General features: G+C 41.8%; 1 protein-coding gene across 1 annotated transcript in view; it reads right to left on the bottom strand.

Annotated features, from left to right (window-relative positions):
• The window catches only part of nr3c2 (nuclear receptor subfamily 3, group C, member 2), a 260,093-nt gene that overhangs the window by 11,317 nt on the left and 230,820 nt on the right, over positions 1 to 17,956 (bottom strand). Inside the window, exon 7 of the mRNA XM_078406024.1 lies at positions 8,493 to 8,623. Within this exon, the coding sequence (XP_078262150.1) occupies positions 8,493 to 8,623 (131 nt within the window). The remainder of the gene's footprint in view (positions 1 to 8,492; positions 8,624 to 17,956) is intronic.

Here is a 17,956-nt window from a genome sequence, read left to right as displayed (position 1 = left end):
ATCTCTAAACTGAACTAAAGTAAACTAAATCAGGGATACTGTGGTTGAACGTTTACAGCAGGGGTATGTCTTGTTTTGTTTCCTCACACTGAGAGGCAGGATCACTCCTTAAAGAAATTGAGTCTCAGTCCTTGTGCAATTTTCCTGCATGATATGCAATACATTAAGAGAACTTCAAATGAGGCAAATAACTTCATCCGAATACCACGTTGCATCAAGGGTTAATTAGAACACAAATATCAGAATCACCTTTATTGTCATCCAAAAAAACAAGTCTTTTGGACGAAATTCCGTTACCCACAGTCCAACAATAAGAGCAATAAAAATAAGCAATAACACACACAATCACAAACCAACACAAAACAAAAAAAAAGAAACATCCATCACAGTGAGTCTCTTCCAGTCAACTCCTTACTGTAATGGAAGGCCAGAATGTATTTTTCTCTTCCTCTGCCGTCTTCTCCCGCGGTCAGGCTGTTGAAGTTGCCACGTCGGGACGGTCGGGGCTCCCGACATTGAAGCCCCCGCTGGGCGGATAAAATCCCGCGGCCTATTCCAGACCGCGCCGGACGGTGAAAGGTCCGCAGCGGGCCGACCCAAGGCAGGCGAAGACTGCTGCTATTTCACCCTCAAAGATACCTATCGCTTCATCCCTAGCCCACACTTTGGGAAATCTAACTGTGCTACTTCTAGAAACTGAAGAGCGCAGCCCAGGCAGTGAGGACGACACAGAGCTGGTTGGGGAAGGCAGAGAAGCGACTCTGGGATGGCTTGGAGTCGTAGACTGGGCAATGTTTGAGGAAGTGGCAATTACTCCCAGGTGAGCTCAATGTGTTCTACACCCGCTTAGAAAGGGAGAACATTCATGCAGCTTCTCGGGCCCCCAGCTGGTATTGTAATCACCAAGGCCGATGTCAGAAGATCCTTCAGGATGGTGAACCCAAACCTCCCAACATTTGATTTTACAAATTCATAATTTTGATGTGCAAAATTTTCAACTTTTCAACAAAAAAAAGGTATGCACGCCAAATGTGCATCCACATTGCACCACATTCATGTGTGAAAAACGACTATTATTTCCAACAGTCTGTAGTTCTTGGACTATGTACAATGTCAGGCCGATCATGAGTATATTCTGCTATTTATAGAAGGTTATTGAACAGAAAATACTTTTTACAACAGAAAGAAAAAAATGTTTTGTTTTATCTATTTTTCTTTTTCCTTACACATCACAATTCTCTTGGTATTGAATAGAAGAACAATAGTCATAAAATGTATGACTATGTTATGAAGAAAGATATATGCGACTCGATTAAGCATACGGAAGTACTTGAAGTAAATTTGCACATTAATTGATGATCAGACCAAAAAAGTGGTAATTGGCTTTTCTGCTGTGTTTTATATTTTAATCCCGTCTTAATTAATTTAGTTATATAATCTTGCACTTAAATTTAATATTTACTCATTACAGTTCCACCACTGATTTTCTGGCACTCTTGTTTCCAGATCCTTGCTGGTTTATCCAGCTGACCAAGGAAGTCGGCTATGGGGATAGATTTGCTGGCTCCAGCTGGGCTGGAGTTCCAGAGCCCTGGCCGCAGGTTGCAAATTCAACCCACCAATCAGCCATGGAAGTCCCAATGAGGTTGAGATTGGCTGCCATGCCCAGCCTGGGTGCCACATTTTCGGGGAGACTTCCAGGGCGGGGAGATTTCTCGCGGGACCCCTAGCGATCGAATTGACAAATTGGCCATGGAAGTCCCGATGAGGTTGAGATTGGTTGCCTTGCCCAGCCTAGGTGCCACATTTTTAGGGAGACTTCCAGGGTGCGGGGGATTTCTCACGGAACCCCTAGCGACCGCTAGCGGCCGAATTGACAAATTGCAATTACCGACTGTTTTGTGGAAAAATGTGAGGCGAAATCGGAATGGTGGAAATTAAATAAGCAGAAATATTACGCAAAATTCGGAAGGGTTGGGAGGGGTGTAAACCCTCGGAAAACGCCCGGACCTGATGATGTACCTTGTTGCTTTCTCAAATCCTGCGCAGACCAACTAGATGGAGCTTTTGCGGACATCTTCAACCTCTCATTACTGAGTTCTGAGGATCCCACCTGCTTTAAAAGGGCTTTATAATACCAATCCTAAGAAGAGTGAAGTAACATGCCTCAATGACTACCGATCGGTGATGAAATGGTTTGAAAAGTTGGTTATGGTGCATATCACCTCCTACCTTTGCAAGAACCTGGACCTACTATAACTTACCCATCACCACGATAGAACCGGTTGTTCAGCACTTTAACTCCCCCTCCCATGCCTAATCTGACCTTTCTATCCTGGGCCTCCTCCATTGTCAGAGTGCGGCCCAATACAAATTGGAGGAACAGCACCTCATATTTTGCTTGGGTAGCTTACTCCCAGTGGTATGAACATTGACTTCTCTAACTTCAAATAGCCCTTGCTTTCCCTCTCTCTCCATCCCCTCCCCTTCCCAGTTCTCCCACCAATCTTACTGGCTTTGACTGCATTCTATCTCTGTCCCACCCACTTCCCTGACATCAGTGGAATTGAATTTCTACAGGTGCACGTAAGAGCATATTGATTGGTTGCACCAAGGCCTGGTTCTGCAACCCCAATATCCAGAAACAAGGGTGATTACAAAAATTGATGAACATTGCCTGGTTCCACCATCGAGTGGATCAGTAGGTGCTGCCTCAAAAAGGCAGCCAACATCATAATATTTTAATGTTTGTTTATTAAGTTATCCATTGAGTACTGTATTAACAAACCTGTTGTGCTGCTGCAAGCAAGAATTTCATTGCTCTATTTCAGTTCACATGACAATAAAACACTCTTGATTCTTAAGATGCATGGGATTAACAGTGACTTGGTAGCATGGTTTCAGAACTGGCTTACTGATAGAAGACTGAGGGTCGTGGTGGAAGGACATATATTCAGGCTGGAAATCTGTGACCAGTGGAGTTCTACAGGGATCTGTGCTGGGACCTCTGCTGTTTGAGATAAATATAAATGACTTGGATGTAAACATAGACAGATTGGTTGGTAAGTTTGCAGGCAGCAACAAAATTGCTGGGGTTGCGGACTGTGAGGAAGGCTGTCAAAGTATAAAACGGGATATTAATCATTCACATCTACATCACTGGGTGGCACCAGCAATGGCTGCCTTGCCAACAGTCTGTCTGTCCCTTCCTTCTTTGTTGGTTTAATAGTATGTGTTAAATATATGTTTCTAGTGTCCTTTAGTGTTCTTTAGCTTGTTTTATGGGGGGGGTGGGGAAACTTTTTTAAATCTCTTACCTCGACGGGGATGTGATTTTTATCCGTATCGTATCTCCGTCCGCACTGCGCCCTAACATGGCATGACCCTGAACAGCTTTGATGTACAGAGGGATCATGGGGCCCCAGTCCATAACTCAATGAAAGTGGCAACGCACACAGTGTGAGTGGTGAAGAAGGCATATGGTGAGTTTGCTCTCCTGCTGTTGATCAGAGCATTGAGTCTAAGAGTCAGGAAGTCACGATGCAGCTTTATAGGATTTGGTAAGACCAAAAGAGATTACAAAAAGTGGTGGACTCTGCCTGGTCCATCACGGGTATGACCTCCACACCATTGAAGGGATCTATAGGAGACGCTGCCTCAAAAATGCAGCCAGCATCATCAAGAACCCACACCACTCTGGCCACGCTCTTATTTTACTCATGTCTTAGTTGCGCGAAGGACTTTGGGCTTTTGTTTTGCTTTGCACTAATATTGTTTTTTTTTAAATTTATTGAACTTTTTATGTTTGTTTATTTTATTATCAGTTGAGTACTGTGTTTACAGACATGCAGGAAAATAACTGCAGATGCTGGTTCAAATCGAAGGTAGACACAAAATGCTGGAGTAACTCAGCGGGTCAGGCAGCATCTCAGGAGAGAAGGAATGGGTGACGTTTCAGGTCTTGACCCGAAATGTCACCCAAACCTTCTTTCCTGAGATGCCTGACCCGCTGAGTTACTCCAGCATTTTGTGTCTACCTTCGTGTTTAGACATGTTATGCTACTGCAAGTAAAAATTTAATTGTTCCGTTTAGGTACATATGACAATTAAGCACTATTGACTATTGCTACTGCTTGACTACCCATTTGCAACAAAATCTCTGCACAGGCTAACGTATTCAACCACTTCTTTGCCTTCCCCAATAAAATATTCCCATAAAATCCCACTGTTTCCATTCATAGTCATTCTCCCAATTGCACCTGGAATTTTCTTCATAACATTCTAGAGATCCAGATCTGAGCACAATTTACTGGAGAGCTTAAAATGGCATTAATTAATTGCCTTATTCTGCAGTACTCCAGCAGATCTCACATTCCGTTATCAAATAGCCTTTAGGATCATACTAAAAAAGGAACCTCCCGCTCTATTTGATCTCTGTCAACATTCTTAAGTAATCCTTTACCCTTCTACCCCCAACTTTAACAATAAGTGAAAGCCTCAAGGACCATACACTTCAATTGCCTGGCATTTCAATTATTCCCCAATAAAAAAAGACTTTCCTCAGTCTCACCCCACCTCTGCCTAGCCCTCGTCTACAATTTTGTAAGCAATGTTCCTCCTCTTCTAACATTACCAGCGTCAAACTAATTCCTCAGAACACATCCACTACCCAAGTATTCTCAAGTTGATCAATTCCAAGATGGAATCACACTCTGCCCCAGTGCTTCATTCCTACCAATGAAGAACCTCCCTAACTCTCATCGGTTGTACGTGCCCCAGTATTATTAGCTGCCTTAGTTCTATGCTCTGAGATTCATTCCCCTCTCTGCCTCTGCACCCTCCTATCTTATAAGATTTTTCATAAAAGACACTGCTTTGATCAATCTCTTAGTTATTTCTTCTTTGGTGTTCAACTTTTCTCCCCTCATGGATTAGAGAATTGCTTTGGGATTTATTTTCCACAATAAAGTTGTTGATTAGGCGTAGATTAATTTTAGATTCTTGCAATGGTTCCATGGCTTGGCAAATAAATAAATTAACCCCACAGTTCAAGAAAGTTCCATTTTTATTTCCAGTCTTTGTTGAATTAACTGGAGCTCCCAATCCTCACGATACTCTCCCTTGCCAGTCACCCCGCTTAGACGAAAGTAAATCTGCACACGGTTGAGGTAAGGATAGGATTAATGTTTGGATGTGGTGGCTGTCACGATTAATCTACTCTATTTTGTCTCCTGGGAATATTCATAAACCATGCTCCACCAAGATAGATTTCAGAGTTATTATTAAGACCTGCCCAGGATATCTTAAAAGAATTTAACATGTACATTCTACAAGAAGCAGTTTGTTCAGTTACAAAAGGCACAGAAAACGGAAGTAGAAATGATCCATTCTGATTGTATAATATTGGAGTAAAGAATTGCTGATGCTTGTCAGAATCATCAGTTAGTTTAATCAATTTAGTTATTTTAGCTTATTGTCACGTGTACCAAGGTACAGTGAAAAACATTTGTTGCGAGCTAACCAACATATATCTGCATATCCCTGCAACTGCTCTGAATAAATTTCCAAACAAAATTATCCTTTAATATTAATTTGCTGGAAAAGCCATTTTACACATTCGCTGTCACCTAGTGCATGATTCCCTCCATCAGATCTCCTTGCAATCTTTTCTATCCAAAGGACAACAATTCCACCTTCACCATTCTAACCACATAATTAAAGTTCTTCATCTCTAGAATCAGTTTTGTAAACTCTTCTGCCGACTCTCCCCAAAGCTTTTGCATCTTTCCTGAAGAAGTGGACACAATGCTCCAGTTGTCAAACCAGTGTTTTATAAACGGTGCACGACAATGCTGAGAACTATATTCTGGACTCTGCACCTTTCCCTTTATTCTATCTATTGTACTTGAGTTTGACTTGATTGACTTGAATGTATGGTATGATCTGATCTGATTGATGCGTTTGCGAAACTATGCTTTTCATTGTACATTTACATTGTACACGTAACAATAATAAACCTAACCCTAAGCCTAAATGTTCGTTACTACTTCCTTTCTCTTGCACTCTATTCTTCTTATTTATAACGCCTAGAACCCTATATTTTTTAACCACTTTCTGAAAACACTTTGTTACTTTCATTGTTACGTGCACCAAGATACAGTGAAAAGCTTTTGTTGCGTGCTAACCCACATATACCCACATATACCCGGTTCGGCCGCGGGACGTTTCAGCGCCCGGTGCGGGGACTGTGCGGGTCAGTCGGGGACGAGCTGTCTGTCCGTGGGCGTGGGGAAGAGAGTGGAAGTTTTGTTGCCTCCATCACAGTGAGGGGGTGTTTGGAGTCACTGTGATGGACGTTTGTGTTGGGGTTATGTGTCTTGTGTTCTTTTTTTTTCTATGACTGCTATGTAGTTTCGTTCGGTACTTCGGTACCGAACGACAAATAAAGCTCTGTTATACTGTTATATACTGTTATACTGTTATATACCTGCAACTGCTCTGATTAAATTTCCAAGTAAAGACAACATTACATTGTCTATGCCCAGTATGTCTCATTGGCTTAACCACAACTGACATGTTTTTAGATTTAGATTTATTTTAGATTTTCTTTTAGATTTAGAGATACAGCGCGGAAACAGGCCCTTCGGCCCACCGGGTCCGTGCCCCGCCCAGCGATTCCCGCACGTTAACACTATCCTACACACCCTAGGGACAATTTTTACATTTGCCCAGCCAATTAACCTACATACCTATACGTCTTTGGAGTGTGGGAGGAAACCGAAGATCTCGGAGAAAACCCACGCAGGTCACGGGGAGAACGTACAAACTCCGTACAGACGGCGCCCGTAGTCAGGATCGAACCTGAGTCTCCGGCGCTGCATTCGCTGTAAGGCAGCAACTCTACCGCTGCGCCACCGTGCCGCCATAAAACCAATTGATCATGTTCCTTCACTCTGTGAACGTTATTTGCACTAAATATAACTAATCTTTCCCACAGCTTTTGATTATTTTCTTCGAAAACTGAAGTATCAAATTTAAAGTCTACTGCCTTTTCTCAGTTATTTTGTAAAGTAAGCAACTAGTAGCATTCATCATCATCTATCAGTGAGTTCACTTACAGAGGTAAGATCATTTCTAGGAAATGTGCTCTGCTTTCCTCACCATACCAGGCTGCGAAGGAAACTGACCAGATCACATATTTACAATTAATATCTTCTTTGGCTTTTTATTTCCAATCTTCCCAATGGTTCCACTCCTAATTATTTAAAGGGCCTGTCCCACTTAGGCATTTTTTTAGGAGACTGCCGGCGACTGTCAAAGTCGTAGCAGATCGCCGAAATGTTCTTTTACCCTACGACAATGCCAAGTCAGGTCGATACAAGTTACTTTTTTTGTGAAACTAGCACCTGGCTAAGAGATTACAACATCTTCGGAAATATTGCAAAATTCCCACGCTTATCACTGCTTCTCCGGGTCCTAATTTTCACTGAAATTACTGACAAGTCTGTAATTACTTGAGAGTTTTGAAATATAACATCTTGCCCGGGTTACTTGAAAACCAAGCTTCACGGTAACAAGGCATAAACTGGATTGACTTCCAGTTTACTAATAGTAGTATTAAGAAATTTAATTTTAAACGTGGTTAAATGGTTAATTTGTGCGGAGTGTGGGCATTCTTTGAAAATGTACGGGAGATGCATATCTGGTTTCTGGCTTGCATATCTGGGTTGGGAGCCTACTTTAAATGTGATCGCTGATGGCCATAAACATCGCGAAAATTCCCACGCTTACCTGACCGTTAAACTGTCGCCTTCAATCTACCTGTCAAATGTCCTGACGGTAAATAAATTGGTTAAACACAAGTATTTTATGGTATCTTCAAATGACTTTACTTAATTTAATATTACGTGCTTCTAAATGCATCTATGACAACCTAGCAAAGCTGGGGACAGCATGCGACAGCGCCCGCAATAAGCTACGATACCTGGCGACAAGCCAGGTGTCGCCAAGAAATTTCTATCTGGAAAATGTTTCAGCGACGCGCCGAGATCCTCTACGATTCTTTGAAGACTCCTCACGATCATGCCCGCGACACCCCGGCGAACGTTCGACGACAGCCCAGTCGCCTTTAAATCGCCTAAGTGGGACAGGCCCTTTAGGCTCATTTACCTGTTACTAAGCCCTTCTCTTTGTAACACACTCATTGTCTAGATGTTATGGTAAACAATGTTACCATTGTGTAAACAGAAAGATTTTGAGTGCACCTGATGAAACCATCAACATAATTCAGATTTCTAATAATTCTTTGGTATGTCTCTTTCTCGTTGCTATTTCCCTTAGGTATAGAACGTACATATACTCAAGATTAGTGTTGCAATAACTCAGTTACTAAAACATGAATCTCAACCTTCAGCATAAAACACCAGTAAATAACTATTATTTCAACATTTATTTGCAGTGTTAAATAGAAAAAGGATAAATATTGAGCTTACCTGTGCCAAGCAGGAGAAGGACTTTCATGCACAGGAACTCCTCTTGAGTTAACTGTAAGCGTACAAATTCAATGCTGATGCTTTGCATCCCTTGACACAGTTCATACATTGCTGACCGCTGCATCCGCTGCCTATTTAAAAACAGAGTGAAACGTTGCAGAATTGTCTGACTGGACTTCATCACAAATTCTGACTGATTTTGAAATGTACTGTACCATCAAACCCACTTTAATGCAAATTGAACAGTGAGTAATAATAAAATAAAATTAGCTAGAGGAGCACTGGAAATCTAAAATATTAATAATTCACGTTGAAAACGTGGATTGATATGAAATTGAATATTGATTGCATTTTATTACATATCCCTATGCTTATCTTTTAAAGGTACGATTACTTCATATTTTCATATATTGCAACCGCCTTACTCCCTAGCTCCTTCTGTGCAGACAATTGGAGTTGCTCCTTCACTCTCTGAATACTGGGAGGAGCACAGAAAATCAGCACATGAAACATGCACAAAGCCTCACCCTGAAAATACAGCGCAGGTTTTTGTCTCATTGGTTGCTCTGGAATCCAAAAGTTATTTTCATTTAAAAAAAAGTAAGCAAATTTCATTTAGAATTTATACACGTATTAAAACTTTAATGCATAATTTATAACCAATAGAATTGTTCATTACAAAGCTATTATTCCCTCAAAAATACAATTTAAAGGGAAATGTTATATTTGAATTTTAGGTGTCTTTTGATTAACAAATTTAATCAACACATACAAATTATGTTAATTTGGGCATAACTACTAAACAATGGCACACAAAGAAATCCAATGAGTTCGTTGAAAGTTATGATGCAACATTTAGCTGGAATTATAGATTACCCTCCTGGAAACATCATCGTTAACCATTCCATAGGTGAGAGAGAGGGATTTTGATTTAATTCTCAAGGGTAATGGTGAGTCAAAGAGGGCACATTTCAGGCTGAACCATCTAGGAATGAGATAATCAGAAATAGAAGATAGACACAAAATGCTGGAGTAACTCAGCAAGACAGGCAGCATCTCTGGAGAGAAGGAATGGGTGACGTTTCTGGTCGAGACCCTTCTTCAGACTGTTGTCAGGGGAGTGGTCGGTACAGAAATAAAATGTAGTCGGAGACAGTAAGACTGGTCGGAGAACGAGGAAGTGGGAGGGGATGGAGAGAGGGGGAAAGCAAGGGTTTACAGTGCCCATCTATATACTAAAACTCTAATTTGTTTGTTTGTTTGTTCCTGAACTACAGCCAAAACGGTACACGATAGCGGGACAATTTTAGGCCCACCTTACTCACCGTCGTCCCTTTGGTGCTAATGGAAGAAGTTTCATTGAAATTGGTGTTATCTTTTTTAAGTTATTCACATTTTAAAGTTTAAATCTATCTCCTAGGGAGGGAGGGGGGTGGGAGGATAAGGGGAGTTGAGGAGGATGGAGTGCGGTGGAGGAGAAGGGGGAAGGGAGGGGAGGAGGGGGAGGGGGGGAGAGGGGGAGGAGAGGGTGCTGCACCAATGCAGGAGAGGTTTGGGCCCAACGGATCCACTTGGTCTAGTAATATCTAAAAGCCTATTGATTTGTCCTCAGCATTTATGACAAGTGAGCTCCACAACCTTCTCGGGTAGTTCTCGGGTACCTTCAAGGGTATCACATTACCCTTGAGTATAAATGTTCTAACTTCTGTCTGAATAAATTGTTGACATCTCACTCCTGAATAGTTGATATATCATTTTCAAATTATGCCCCTTAGGTCAGTTTAGCAGCTAAAGTGAAAAAAAAGCATTCTTGCATGTAACCTTAAATTCCTGTAAGAATACTTAAGCTTCAAAGACATGCCTCTTATTCTCTTAGCTTCGAGAAGAACATAAGCCGGTCAGCTCATTCTCTTCTCGATGGGCAATATGTTCATTGGACTCCCTCTATCGCAAGTATATCCTGCATTGGGTAGATCAGTCCTGTACACAACATTCCAGGCCAGGCTCACTAGGAATATCTTTGTAATTACACACAAACCTTTGATTGCAAATTTGCTTCACCTGCATGTGAAATTTCTGTGACGTGTACAAAAATACTATGTGCTCTGAACACCAATATATCACCGTTTAAAAAGCACTTATTTTCTATCTATCTATCAAAGTGGATGATCTCACAGTGAAGCTCAGCACATGTGTCCTTTTATAGGACAGTGTCCAGAAACATCATGCAACACCTCTATTAGGTTGCCATTCGGAAGGAGCCGAAGAAATAATTATTTTATCTGAATTATCAAGAATTCAGATGATATCCTAAGCCTGGGATATGAAGCTAGGCCCATCCACACCGGCATCAGCTATGATTTATTTTCATAATGTCATTAGTTCTTTGTTGCTTTTTCCCAGATCAGAGAGTCCAGACACAAAATGCCGGAGTTACTCAGCGGGACAGGCAGCACCTCTGGAGAGAAGGAATGGGTGACGTTTCGAGTCGAAAACCCTTCTTCAGACCTCCAAGCCTGGCACTGTAACTCTGTAAGTACTGGACAGGGGCCCCTGCAAACATCAACATTAAACCCAATCTGGGGGTGGCCAAGTCCTGGCCTTCCAGAACATGCAGCACCAGAGGGAAGAGCAAATCTAAAGAGCAAAGGATTTTCAGGCTGCAAAAAAATGTTTATGAGTGAAACAAATCTGCCATCTAAATTTTTTGGGTTATCAATCAAAAATTGGAAATCAAACTGCTGGGTGAAAATATTTTTCTCACAGTCCATTCGGTCCAGCTTCACATAGTGACACTGAACCAAGTTCTTCTTAGTTGCTCTGATATGCTCTTATGATTTATTTTCCATTCCACATAAACAAGTTCCACATCACTCAAACAGACACTCTGTTTCTTAAACAATAGACAATAGACAATAGGTGCAGGAGTAGGCCATTCAGCCCTTCGAGCCAGCACCGCCATTCAATGCGATCATGGCTGATCACTCTCAATCAGTACCCCGTTCCTGCCTTCTCCCCATACCCCCTCACACCGCTATCCTTAAGAGCTCTATCCAGCTCTCTCTTGAAAGCATCCAACGAACTGGCCTCCACTGCCCTCTGAGGCAGAGAATTCCACACCTTCACTACTCTCTGACTGAAAAAGTTCTTCCTCATCTCCGTTCTAAATGGCCTACCCCTTATTCTTAAACTGTGGCCCCTTGTTCTGGACTCCCCCAACATTGGGAACATGTTTCCTGCCTCTAATGTGTCCAATCCCCTAATTATCTTATATGTTTCAATAAGATCCCCCCTCATCCTTCTAAATTCCAGTGTATACAAGCCTAATTGCTCCAGCTTTTCAACATATGACAGTCCCGCCATTCCGGGAATTAACCTAGTGAACCTACGCTGCACGCCCTCAATAGCAAGAATATCCTTCCTCAAATTTGGAGACCAAAACTGCACACAGTACGGTCTCACCAGGGCCCGGTACAACTGTAGAAGGACCTCTTTGCTCCTATACTCAACTCCTCTTGTTATGAAGACCAACATTCCATTGGCTTTCTTCACTGCCTGCTGTACCTGCATGCTTCCTTTCAGTGACTGATGCACTAGGACACCCAGATCTCGTTGAACATCCCCTCTTCCTAACTTGACACCATTCAGATAATAATCTGCCTTTCTATTCTTACTTCCAAAGTGAATAACCTCACACTTATCTACATTAAACTGCATCTGCCATGTATCCGCCCACTCACTCAACCTGTCCAAGTTACCCTGCAGCCTTATTGCATCTTCCTCACAATTCACACTACCCCCCAGCTTAGTATCATCTGCAAATTTGCTAATGGTACTTTTAATCCCTTCATCTGTCATTAATGTATATCGTAAATAGCTGGGGTCCCAGCACCGAACCTTGCGGTACCCCACTGGTCACTGCCTGCCATTCCGAAAGGGACCCATTTATCCCCACTCTTTGCTTTCTGTCTGTCAACCAATTTTCTATCCATGTCAGTACCCTACCCCCAATACCATGTGCTCTAATTTTGCCCACTAATCTCCTATGTGGGACCTTGTCGAAGGCTTTCTGAAAGTCGAGGTACACCACATTTTCCTAGTTACATCCTCAAAAAATTCAATGGCAGGAATAATTGATTGATTGCTCTTCGTCTGATTTACATGCTATGGGAAATTAGAAAAAGCAGAGACACGTAGAAAGTCAGAAATATTATGTCAATGACCAGTTTTGGTACTTCACCAAAATGAAATATCAATCAACAAATGTTATATCAGACCACTCTACAATACAATGTCTTGTATTCTGGAATTATACATGATGAGATCAGAGATCTAAAAATTAAAACACATGACACTTGTTTCAAGCTTTAATGTGCATATATAACAGTGTAGTTTATTTAATATTGCGGAATTTTCTTTAATTAATTCTGCTGGTGCAAATATCTTAGTTCAAATGAGACATGCAGTGCCCTCCATAATGTTTGGGACAAAGACCCATCATTTATTTATTTGCCTCGGTACACCACAATTTGAGATTTGTAATAGAAAAAATCACATGTGGTTAAAGTGTACATCGTCAGATTTTATTAAAGGTTTTTTAAAAATATATTTTGGTTTCACCATGTAGAAATAAACAGCTGTGTTTATACATAGTCCCCCCATTTCAGGGCACCATAATGTTTGGGACACATGGCTCATTTGTAATTGCTCAGGTGTGTTTAAATGGCTCATTAATACAGGTATAGGAGAGCTCTCAGCACCTAGTCTTTCCTCCAGTCTTTCCACCTTTGGTAACTTTTATTGCTGTTTATCAACATGAGGCCCAAAGTTGTGCCACTGAAAGTCAAAGAAGCCATTATGAGACTGAGAAACAAGAATAAAACTGTTAGAGACATCAGCCAAACCTTAGGCTTACCAAAATCAACTGTTTGGAACATCATTAAGAAGAGAGCACTGGTGAGCTTACTAATCACAAAGGGACTGGCAGGCCAAGGAAGACCTCCACAGCTGATGACAGAAGAATTCTCTCTATAATAAAGAAAAATTCCCAAACACCTGTCCGACAGATCAGAAACACTCTTCAGGAGTCAGGTGTGGATTTGTCAATGACCACTGTCCGCAGAAGGCTTCATGAACAGAAATACAGAGGCGACACTGCAAGATGCAAACTACTGGTTAGCTGCAAAAATAGGATGGCCAGATTACAGTTAGTACTTAAAAGAGCAACCAAAGTTCTGGAAAAAGGTCTTGTGGACAGATGACAGATGAGACGAATATTAACTTATATCAGAGTGATGGCAAGAGCAAAGTATGGAGGAGAGAAGGAACTGCCCAAGATCCAAAGCATACCACCTCATCTGTGAAACACGGTGGTGGGGGTGTTATGGCCTGGGTGTGTATGGCTGCTGAAGGTACTGGCTCACTTATCTTCATTGATGATACAACTGCTGATGGTAGTAGCATAATAAATTCTGAAGTGTATAGACACATCCTATCTGCTCAAGTTCAAACAAATTCCTCAAAACTCATTGGCCGGCAGTTCATTCTACAGCAAGACAATGGTCCCAAACATACCGCTAAAGCAACAAAGGAGTTTTTCAAAGCTAAAACATGGTCAATTCTTGAGTGGCCAAGTCAATCACCTGATCTAAACCCAAATGAGCATGCCTTTTATATGCTGAAGAGAAAACTAAAGGGGACTAGCGCCCAAAACAAGCATAAGCTAAAGATGGCTGCAATACAGGCCTGGCAGAGCATCACCAGAGAAGACACCCAGCAACTGGTGATGTCCATGAAACGCAGACTTCAAGCAGTCATTGCATGCAAAGGATATACAACAAAATACTAAACATGACTACTTTCATTTACATGACATTGCTGTGTCTCAAACATTATAGTGACCTGAAATGGGGGTTCTATGTATAAACACTGCTGTAATTTCTACACGGTGAAACCAAAATGTATTAAAATGGCCTTTATTAAAATCTGACAATGTGCACTTTAACCATGTGTGTTTTTTTCTATTACAAATCTCAAATTGTGAAGTACAGAGGCAAATAAATAAATGATGGGTCTTTGTCACAAACATAATGGAGGGTACTGTATGAACACAAGAGATAAGTTCAGTTTAGTTTGGAGATACTGTTCTATATGATTAATTAAACATCAATCCCTCTTACAATGTGAACTATATACAGTGCATTCAGAAATGATTCAGACCCCTTCACTTTTTCCACATTTTGTTACGTTACAGCCTTATTTTAAAATGGAGTAAATTCATTTTTTTAAATCATCAATCTACACACTAATAAAAAAAGCGAAAACAGGTCTTTACAAATTTTTGCAAAAAAAGAAATAACTGAAATATCACATTTACATAAGTATTCAGACCCTTTACTCGGTACTTTGTTGAAGCACCTTTGGCAGCGATTACAGCCTCAAGTCTTCTTGGGTATGACGCTACAAGCTTGGCACACCTGTATTTGGGTAATTTCTCCCATTCTTCTCTGCAGATCCTCTCAAGCTCTGTCAGGTTGGATGGGGAGCGTCAATGCACAGCTAATTTCAGGTCCCTCCAGAGATGTTCGATCGGGGGTTCAAGTCCGGGCTCTGGCTGGGCCACTTAAGGACATTCAGACTTGTCACAAAGCCACTCCTGCGTTGTCTTGGTTGTGTGCTTAGGGTCGTTGTCCTGTTGGAAGGTGAACCTCCGCCCCAGTCTGAGGTCCAGAACGCTCTGGAGCAGGTTTTCATCAAGGATCTCTCTGTACTTTGCTCCGTTCATCTTTCCCTCGATCCTGACTAGTCTCCCAGTTCCTGCCACTGAAAATCATCCTCACAGCATGATGCAGCCACCACCATGCTTCACCGTAGGTATGGGTATTGGCCAGGTGATGAGCGGTGCCTGGTTTCCTCCAGACGTGACGCTTGGCATTCAGGCCAAAAAGTTCAATCTTGGTTTCATCAGACCAGAGAATCTTGTTTCTCATGGTCTGAGATCCTTTAAGTGCCTTTTGGCAAACTCCAAGTGGGCTGTCATGTGCCTTTTACTGAGGAATAGCTTCCGTCTAGCCACTCTACCATAAAGGCCCGATTGGTGGAGTGCTGCAGATAGAGTTGTCCTTCTGGAATTCTCCCATCTTCCCAGAGGAACTCTGAGCTCTGTCAGAGTGGCCATCGGGTTCTTGGTCACCTCCCTGACCAAGGCCCTTCTCCCCGATTGCTCAGTTTGGCTGGGTGGCCAGCTCTATGAAGAGTCCTGGTGGTAACTGCTTTCTATCAAACTTTCAATCTTTCAATCACTGCCTTCAATATCCTCAGTGACTGCAAACATTAACTCTGCACCTTCCCTGTCAAGTCATAGAGATATCGAGAAATATTGCACAGAAATAGGTCGACACCAACCATCAAGTACCCATTTGCACTAATCCTACTTTATGCATTTTAACCTCACTGCATTCCCATTAACCCCTACCCCTCAATGTACAATTCATCCAGTCCATAAGAACTTCTAAAGTTAACATCATTGCCTCAATTGGCTTAAAGTCTCCACACATAACAAACTCGTCATTGCACAAATCGATTTTGTGAACTTTTACTGCATTCCCTCAATTGCAAATCTACAAATATTTGTAACCCAAACAGTTCACAAGGTGGAAACGCAGCCACCCGGCAATATATATTTAGATAAAAACACAGGGCAATCAAGGGCATTGGTAATTAAACCAGAGTGTTTAACTCAATTATTCAAATTTCTCTACAAAATGCAATGATATTGCCACGATAGTAATCTAGATAGCTATGGGAGTTAGTAGGTTTGTACTAGATGCCGGTCAATAGTCTGTCTCCTGTGATGGAGACAGTGAGATCCAGAAATGGGAGGGAGATGTCGGAGATGGTCCAAGTGAATTTGAGTGCAGGATGGAAATTAGTCGTGAAGTTGATGAAGTCAGTGAGTTCTGCATGGGTGCAGGAGGTAGCACCGATAGTCATCAATGTAGCGGAGGTGGAGTTCGGGGATAGGGCCAGTGTACATCTGGAACAGGGATTGTCCGACGTACCAACAAAGAGGCAGGCATAGCTGTGGCCCATGCGAGTGCCCATAGCTAAACCTTGGATTTGGACATTATATTGTCTGGTACGCATTTGTGCATTTATTTAATCAGCCTACATTCCCCTAAAGCAAACTTTCATCACTCTCACAACCCACAACGCTACCTAGTTTTATACCATCAACAATCTTAGATATATCAAACTTGATTTCTCATCATAATCAGTGATATCATTGTAGATAGCTGGAGCCCCAGCAATGATTTGTGCAGCACCCACGTAGTCACAGCCTTGTAATTCAAATATTACCCATTTATTCCAGAGCGTAATCGTTTTTTCATAAAGCATATTGTGTGTAGTTTTGATTGCCCCCATTACAGGAAGGATGTGGAGGCTTTGGAGAGGGTGCAGAAGAGATTTACCAGAACGCTGTCAGGATTAGAGGTGTTAGCTATAAAGAGAAATTGGACAAACTTGGATAGTTTTCTCTGGAGCATCAGATGTTGAGGGAAGGCCTGATAGAAGTGTATACAATTGAGAGGTGTAGATGGGGTAGGCAGTCAGAACATTTTCTCCAGATGGAAGTTTCAATGACACGATGGCATAGGCTCAAGGTGAAATGAGCAAAGTTTAAATGAGATGCACGGGGCAAGTTTATTTTACAGAAAGTGGTGGGTGCTTGGAACTTGCTTGTGATGGAAACAGATATGATAGTGGCATTCAAGAAGCTTTTAGATAAGCACTAGGATATGCAAGGAATGGAGGGATATGGACCACATGCAGGCAGAGTAGATTTGCTTAACGTGGCATCATGTTCGGCACAGACATTGTGGGACTAAGGGCCTGTTCCTGTGCTATGTTGTTCGATGATCTACGGTTTCAGAATAAAGGATCGTCCATTTAAGGCAGGCATGAGGAGGAATTTCTTCTCTCAAGAGCTATCAGCAATCACAAGCTACCACAAGCTATCTCAAACAATCATTAATTTCCTGTGCATTTCCTGTAATTGCTTAGGAAGGTGCTGTGAGAAAGGAAGCCGGTGTTGGTGAAAATGTAAGAGAGGAGCAGATTATTGTGAAGTGAACAACGGCATCAGAAAACTGAAAAGGAAGGGGACGATGTGGCAGCCTTGCATTGTAGCAAAGGAAAATGTAGTGGATCTTGAGCAAACCTCAGGGAAGTATCTGTAAAGAATTTGACCTATGGTGGAAGTGGAGGCTGGCTTAACGGCTCTTTAAAAAAAAGGATTCGCACAGCTAAGTATTTAACGGAACATTAAATGAATAATTCTATGAAGAACAAGAAGTGTACGTTGGGCTGTTTCAAGTTTTATCTTTGCAGGATCGGCAAGTTATAAAAGACTGATGCCAATTATCCGTGGCCTCTTCGGTACACTTGTAGTCAGCTGCCAACAC

Source organism: Rhinoraja longicauda, chromosome 1 (assembly GCF_053455715.1).
Source record: "Rhinoraja longicauda isolate Sanriku21f chromosome 1, sRhiLon1.1, whole genome shotgun sequence".
Classification (NCBI taxonomy): domain Eukaryota; kingdom Metazoa; phylum Chordata; class Chondrichthyes; order Rajiformes; family Arhynchobatidae; genus Rhinoraja; species Rhinoraja longicauda.
This window is presented reverse-complemented; position numbering and strand designations above follow the sequence as displayed.